This window comes from Lolium perenne, chromosome 3 (genome assembly GCF_019359855.2).
Source record: "Lolium perenne isolate Kyuss_39 chromosome 3, Kyuss_2.0, whole genome shotgun sequence".
Taxonomy (NCBI): Eukaryota; Viridiplantae; Streptophyta; class Magnoliopsida; order Poales; family Poaceae; genus Lolium; species Lolium perenne.
Window position 1 is genome coordinate 107,282,762 of NC_067246.2, and position 7,545 is coordinate 107,290,306.

At 56.5% G+C, this 7,545-nt stretch overlaps 1 protein-coding gene across 2 annotated transcripts; it reads right to left on the reverse strand.

Moving 5' to 3' along the window:
* Positions 1-2,705: 2,705 nt before the first annotated feature.
* Positions 2,706-5,017, reverse strand: LOC127342104 (thermospermine synthase ACAULIS5). Of its 2 annotated transcripts, none has more exons than XM_051368044.2 (10): positions 4,769-5,017; positions 4,590-4,656; positions 4,408-4,502; positions 4,108-4,210; positions 3,925-4,013; positions 3,637-3,793; positions 3,485-3,560; positions 3,325-3,383; positions 3,081-3,217; positions 2,706-2,986 (listed from the first exon to the last, which is right to left on the reverse strand). In XM_051368044.2, the coding sequence occupies exons 1-10, from the start codon at positions 4,942-4,944 to the stop codon at positions 2,908-2,910; spliced, it is 1,038 nt and encodes a 345-aa protein (XP_051224004.1). In that variant the 5' UTR covers positions 4,945-5,017; the 3' UTR covers positions 2,706-2,907. The 2 variants fall into 2 exon arrangements, with proteins under 2 accessions (XP_051224004.1, XP_051224003.1); XM_051368043.2 differs by having other exon boundaries at positions 3,637-3,829.
* Positions 5,018-7,545: the final 2,528 nt, after the last annotated feature.

Sequence of the window (7,545 nt, forward strand, 5' to 3'; positions counted from 1 at the left end):
CCTCGGACGACGAATGGTACAAGCCATCCCCGGGGTGGGGAGACGCCAGCCAGGGCAGCAGCCGCCAGGCCGCGCCGCCGAAGGTGCCGAAGGTCGAGGACGACGGCTCCGACGACGGCGGCGACGACGGCGGCGACGACTACACGGTGTTCTACCGCCGTTTGGGCATGTAGAGCGCCGTGTTTTAAAATTAGCATTTGAATTCCCCTAGCCGAATTCGAAATATAGTCGAATTCGGCCTCTATGTATTAACTCCGCCCGTTTTAGTCTAAATATCATTAAATTTAGTCTATATTTGCCCGAATTTAGCCGAAGTTTATCAAGTTTCCGTTTTTCAAACTCGCATCATCGTCTTCGCCTGGGCACGCGGCTGGGAAACTACTCCTCCCCACGCCAAATCTTCCTCCAATCCGGACGAAAATTTCGCCGGATTTGGGCGTGGGGAGCGCCAACGAGTGGGGATGCTCTAAGACCCAGGGGCTCGCGACCATGCGCGCGACGGAGGACCTCCCGCCACCGCCGCCTTGATCTCCCGCCTCCGTCGAGCTCCGTCGCCGCCGCAGCCGGATCCGGATCCTTCTCGGCGTCCTCTCCCCGCCCATCCCGACATTCGTCGCGTCCGTCGCCGGGTCGCAGCGGACACCCTGGCCGCCATGTCGCCGGCTCCGCCTGCACAAGTTCGTCGCCGGGATCTCCCTCCACCGGCTGCCCCTCCTCGACCCCGGACATCCCTGCCTGCTGCTGCCCCTCGCCGGTCGTCGCGGCTGCCCCCGGCTGGACGGTTTCGGGTGGAGAACTCCGGCGCGCTGGTCTCACCTGCGGACGTCCCCGCGCCTGCGGCGCCTTGTCGGCCACTCGGCTCTTCTGCCGGCGCCGTCTCCGGCCTGCTGCCGCTGTCGTCGGCATCCCTGCCTCCTGGAGGTTTGCCTTCCGCAGCGCTGGCTAGCGCTGTTCCGGGTGTTGGAGAAGCTGTGAAGTTGCTGGAGGCCGCGACGGCGACGGCCGCGCCAGCAGCTGTCCAACATCTCGACTCGGCTGCTCCTGCTACGCCTACCCTCTCCACCGTGCCGGCGCCTACTACGTCTTCGCCAGATCTCTCTGCCCTGTCACGGCCTGCGTTGTGGGTCTCCTTTGCTGACGACGCTGAGGACAGCGATGTGGATAGCGATGAAGTGCTGGCCCTGCCGTACGCCGCCGGATGTCACCAAGACCTGCTGCGGGGCTGATGTACCGTGTCCTGCTGATGGGGACGGCGTGGAGGGAATTGGGACGCTGCCCCTCGCTGCCATGCAGTGGCCTCCATCTTGGGCGTCGGGTGCGGACAACATCGACGAGGACGGCGAAGAGGAGCTAGTCCCCCGGACGCCACCGGCCACCAAGACCATCGACCTTGCTGATATGATGGAGGTGGATTGTGCTGCGGGCGAGCATGATGGATGGCACGAGGTGTTGCCGCGGCGCGGCCCGCGCCGTCCGACTCTGTCAGCCCCGGCTATTGCTCGCCGTCTGTCCTCGCTTGGCTCAAGGGTAGATGTTGCGGGTGCCTAGCTCCCGGTCATCGTGCCGTGGTTTGCTGCAACCCCTTCAGGTGCTCTCGATGCCTTGAGAATGGTCATCGGGCAAGTGATTGCCGCAACGCTTGGCGTCCTCTTAGCTTCTTGGAAGACCATGTTGTGTCGTCGCCTCGCCAGGCGGATGCTCCTTGCGGGGCCTAGGTTGAGGTCTCGCTTCCGTCCGTTGTGCATCGTCATCGATCATGGGCATCAGTTGCTGCTGCTCCTGTTAGCTCTTTGGCCTCAGTGGATATGCGATCTGCCTTGGAGGTGCAAGCCGGGTTGATTCAAGAGGCCGTCCGTCCTCTTCACGAGGCTGTTGACTCCTTGCATGACTGGATGCTTGCGATTGGGGGCTTTCTGGAACGGGCGGAAGCTGTGTTGGATAGGCTCTCCCGATTGCCTGCCGATCCTTTGGTTCTACCTGTTGTTGGCAAAGTGGGTGCGACCGGAGCGAGCCTTCATGGTTGTTTCTCTCCTCGTGCTAGGGCGAGCTCGATGATCACGGCTCCGGTCATGAAGATCATGCCTGAGATCCTAGAGTTGTGTGGTGGTGTGCTTACGCCTCCCTCCGTCGAGGAAGTGAGGTCCGACTCACACGTTTCCTCGGATGTGGCTTCTCCGACGTGTCTTGGCTTTGAGAAATGTGATGTTGTTGATGCAGTCTCTCTCTCGCTTGACTCCGACAGACAGATGGTTCCTATTGATGATGGGGTACCTAAGTCTGGACTGTCGGCTTTCGTGCCTGGAGCTATCGTCGCCAGGGAAGTTTGCGATTTTCTCGCCACCTTGGCTACTGCCTACCCTGGATCTGCGGTTGGATCTACGGTTGGCTGACGGGTGCCCACAATGTCGTAGCATGTCCTTGACGGCTCAATGTTGGAGTGTCTTGCGTGAGTGTTTGTTAGTGCTGCGGTGTTGAACTGTTGGAGTATCTTGTTTGTGGGCGTGTGTGGGTGTGTTCTTTGTGTGGGCTTGGCCCTGTCGTTGTAGGTTTTCGCCCGGTTTTCTCCTAAAAACTGAGCACTCTCTTCTTAATTAATAGATGAGGCAAAGCTTTTGCCTCTATTTCAAAAAAATAACCACGCGCCTGCCGCGTTTGGACAGCCATCGGGCGTCCTGAGAATAGAAATAGGGTAAAAGTTTGGACTATGGAGTTGTCGGAGCTCTAAATTAATTCTCATACGTCCCATAACTAGAAATACCGTAAATTTATTGCCTAAACAAACAGGAAAAGACCATCTTCACAGGTTCTACGTCGATCCCCAGTTGGATTATTTGCCCTGTTCTCCAGTTCATCACCATACGTTGAAGCTTAGTCCCGGTGGCTCCAGACCGAGGGGCTTCCGTCCAGTTAAGCGCAGTGCCCCATCCCATGGCCGTAGATGAACCTGGCATCATCCTCCGTGTACACATGTGTCTCGTTCAAAAGCCTGCATATGATAAAGTTCATATTTATTCACGATAAGAAGTGCTGGAGACACGATAAACTTGAGTCGGAAAGAATACAGGCGGTTAGTGACTCACGAGACGCATACGCTCTTGTTGAGAATGGTGGAAGAAATGAGAAATTCGCCGCTGAGATACAGCAGCTCCCCATCGATCCTGTCCACGATTCTCTGATTGATCTGCTGGGCAGTGAGGGTGAACGGTTGATCTGATGCCTACATGTCATCAACAAGAACAGCGGCACATCATCAATAATGTGCACTGCAGATCTGAATAGTACTGTGTCTTTTCTGTCCCAAACTAGTTAACGAGAGGTGCCTACCATCACCCAGCCCCAGGTGTCAGCGAAGGATGGCACATGCGCAGTGTAAGCTTTTACATCTGTGATCAGCAACACCAGGCAGATGGAGCTAGTTAGTGCAAATCATCGTATGCATCACCGAAACAGCCAAACAGGAAGTAGATGACTCATTAATACTCACGCTTGAAGACGTGCCTCAGGGTGTTGTAGATGGAGGAGAAGACCTCCTTGTGCGTCAGAACGCCGGCTGGCCCAGCCTGCACGAACAACAAATTCAGAGCGCGCAAGATCTACTGATCGATCGGAAGCACGGCGGTCCAGAAAGAAAATTGCCTGTGTGACGAAGATGCCGTGATCGTCGAGCTTAGGCTTGAGCACGTTCTGGTAGAAGCACTTGGTATAGAGCTGGTAGCAGGGGCCTCCCTCCACGGGATCCGCGAGGTCTCCCACTATGACGTCGAACTTCTCCGTGCTCTTCTCCAGCTCAGCCCTGCAGAATCGATCGTGAAGCACAGATACAGCATTGCTAAGTAGGATTAGTAGATTGTTTATGGAAAAAAACAGTTGATTGAAATGTTGAAATACGCATTAATTCCAACTACAGAAGTGACCAATATATACCTGGCGTCGTTGATGACGAGACGGAGCTTGTCGTTGGCGAACGCGTCCCAGTTAGCGCTTAGGTATGTCCTGCAAAAGTCCACAACCTCCTGCTCGGCCGCCGACGTCGTGCACACGAGTGCAGGTTTAGAATTATCCGAGCACGAGTTTAAGGATCTGCTTGTGTTCGTGCTAGGTACGCACCTCGTCTATGTCACACATGACCACCCTCTGGACGGTCTTGTGCTTCAGTGTTTCCCTTGCGGCGGAGCCCTCGCCGCCTCCCATGATGAACACCGTCTTCGGGCTGCAATGGTTTTCCGACGATGAAAGCATGGCAGCATGCTTGCGTAAGTCAGGACAATAGGCAGTGGAACTGAAATTTCCATATTGCATTCACATGTCGGAAAAATATATGATCCGGGGTTAACTGAAAACTGAGCCCAATTTGGAAAATGTGATTTTGTCCCCTAGGTCTCTCTGGACTGAAAAAAGATCGCTCACTTGGGGTGGAAGAGAAGCGACGGGTGTATCAGGGACTCGTGGTAGATGAACTCGTCCACCTCCGTACTCTGCATCTTCCCGTCGATTATCAGAGCCTGGTGGATGTGAGATACAACATGTCCACGTTCAAACAAAAGAAAATGCATATGAACAGAAGATGAAGAACAAAAAAACGGACAGACCTTCCCGAAATGCTTCGTATCGATCAGAGCTATCTCCTGGTACTTGCTTGTCCCTCGGTGCAGCACACTAGCAAGAAGATGGGGAAAAATCAGGAGTAAGAATCAATCCCCTCGGCCGCAAATTCGATCTTGGCTATGCCATATAGATATGCACACCATGAATGCGTATCAATTTCTACCTGTTCAAGGAGTAGCAGAGCTTGAGGTCGTCGTCGATCTCCTCCTCGTACCACTTGCTCTCCTCGCCGCCTCCCCTCTGCAGCAGCTGCGTTGCCACAGCCGCCTGGCCGTGCCCATTGTTCTCTAACCCGTTCATGTCGCCGCGAACTATGCCTTCGTGCATAGCTCCTACCATCTTGCACACGAAGCAAACCCACAAACGCGACAAGGTCAAACTCACTGGCTCTGTGTACGACGTGGGTAGTATGACTGTGCTGTGACAGTTAACGTCCACGGTCCTCGGGTGGTTATATACAGGCAATCGGGCGCCAGTGTGCGGCGTTAACGTGGTGGGGGAAACGGACAGGCGCGGAGGAAACAGAGATGGAAAATGGGGCTCAGAGCCTGCCATAAGGCATCTCCAAGGAAGCGACCCATCTCACGCCCGCGTGTCCGGATAGGTCTAATTGGATAAAAACGCGGTCCAACGCGATCACGCATCGCAAATGCGGATGGCCGCGGGTGTCCGGGACAACCCAAACCCGACCTAAATCTGGGTCAGGTTTACGTGGCCGCGGATAGCACGCGGCGTCCTCGCGTGTCCGCATGGTCCGCGTGGCTAGCCCACCTGTCGGTGCCCCAGTCTTATTAAATGTGGACTTGGGAGGGGGACTGTCCCTATCCAGTCCCCACTCTCCACTCCGGCCGCACGCACGCACGAGCTCGAGCTTCCGCGCCGCTATGGCCCCGAAGCGGGAGTTCCAGCCATCCGCCAACGACCACGAGGCCGGCAGCAGCCGGCGAACCGTGTCGGCGGCGTTCGAGATGGGGCCGCCGGCTACTCCCATCCGCGAACGGATCTACGTCACCGTAGCGGTGGCGCAGATGTTCTGGGATGCCGGCGTCCCAATGCCGTGGGGCGACGTGCACCTCCCGCACGGCTGGCACCTGCCCCCATATCGGGTTCCGGTGCCGCCCATCCCGGGCTCCGTCCGTGCCCGCATCATGGAGATCCGGAGGCGCTGCGCGCAGCTATCGGCGGACCTCCGCGAGCACCCCGCCTACGGCGACACAAGTCCCAACTGGGACTTGTAGTTCGAGGTGGAGCACGAAGCTCGCTGGCGCACGTGCTTCATATCTCGGCGACGGCGAGGCGTCGCGCGTAGCCGTGCACGCCTGCTAGGCGGGCAGGCCGCCGCCTCGGCGGCCTCTACATCAACGAGCCCGCGGCGACGCCACAGGCCCAGCCCCAGCCCCAGGAGGAGGAGGATGACCCCGAGCTGCAGGCGGCGCTGGCGGCGTCCCGCGAGCTCAACGACCTCGAGGAGCTGGCCAAATGGCCGCACCAAGCCGAGATGTTGCACGCCTCCACGCTGGAGGAGATTGCCAGGAAGGCCCAGGAGGACGCCCAGGCGGAGGCGTGGGCCTTCCTCAACATGGCGCGCCGGCAGGAGGAGGCCACGCGCCAGGCCGCACTCCGGGAGGAGGAGGAGCGGCAGGCCGCGCTCTGGGCGGAGGAGGAGCGCCAGGCCGCGCTCCGGCTGGAGGTAGAGCTGCAGGCCGATGCGGCGGAGCAGCTCCGGAAGGAGGCCGCCCGGCTGGCACCCTGGCCGGAGTCCCCGGCGCCCTCCGGCGTGTCCAACCGGAACAGCGCGTCTCCGCCGGGGGGGGGGGGGGGGGGCGTCGTCCTCATCGACGGCAACGACGACGAGTACTACTGGGAGTAGGGTGGCGCACCGGCGGCCACCGTGTCCCAAACCCTAGCCTAGGGTTTTCTCTTTATTTTTTTAGTTTAGATCCCATATAGGGCTTTCTTTTGCGTAAAAATTGCCCAAAATAGGGCTAAATTAATGAAATCTTACTTTTTTTATTGTTTTTCTTTTTTATGTTTTTTTTGACATTTGCGCTGCGTCCGCGCGTTGGGCGCAGCGTGCGACCCAAACGGACACGCGGACGTCGCGCGGCCACCCAAACGGCCCAAAACGGACGGCCTAGCGCGTCCGTTTGGGTCGCCGCGTTGGAGATGCCCTAAGGGCATCTTCAACGCTGCGACCCGCTGCGTCCATTTGGATGGGCGCGCGGATAGTGGCCAGCGTCCGCTCGGCATTTTAGGTCGCGCGCTGGGTGCAACGCGGCCAGATATGGGTCGCAGCCATAAAATTTGGCATTTGGCCTTTAAATTCAATATATGGCATATATAATCGTTAAAAATAGAAATAAGTTTAAATGCTCAAGATTTATTACATAATATTATTGTAAACAAGGCCGACATGAACAATGCCTTGCGGTGGAAGTAGTCATGGAAGAGCATGTTGTGGCAGCGTTCTGTTTTGCGGTCCAAAACCGCCGCGCGCCCCGTCAAGAGTACACGGGGATCTGCGCGACATTGTGCTTGTGGATGATCAACGCAACATCCGTGAGAAAGCGGTCCTCGGACTCTTCGTCTGAGGATGTGTCGATGAAGTTCTTGTAGAAGAACTCGTCGTCGATGTCCGCCATGACCTACAGATGAAATGGGACAAACTATTAGTTCGCCCATTTCATCGAACACCTCGCGGGTGATACGTCCAATTTGCATCACTATTTTATATCATAATTTGCTGTTATTCATTGATATATTTCATATTGGGACACAATACTTATGTTATTTCATCTATTTTGCATGTTTCATCATTATTGGAGGATCAAGCACCGGAGCCAGGATTCTGCTGGAAAAAGCACCGTCAGAACGCAATATTTCGGAAGATCAACTGTGGAAGGAAAATATACCAAAAATCCTATTTTTCAAGATGACGAA

Excerpts from the sequence above, each read along its gene's own strand:
- LOC127342104 (XM_051368043.2), bottom strand. The coding sequence starts at position 4,944 with ATGGTAGGAGCTATGCACGAAGGCATAGTTCGCGGCGACATGAACGGG. Across the intron at positions 4,657-4,768 it reads CTCTGCTACTCCTTGAACAG|TGTGCTGCACCGAGGGACAA; the intron begins GTAGAAATTGAT and ends TCTTCTTGCTAG. Across the intron at positions 4,211-4,407 it reads TCGCTTCTCTTCCACCCCAA|CCCGAAGACGGTGTTCATCA; the intron begins GTGAGCGATCTT and ends AAACCATTGCAG.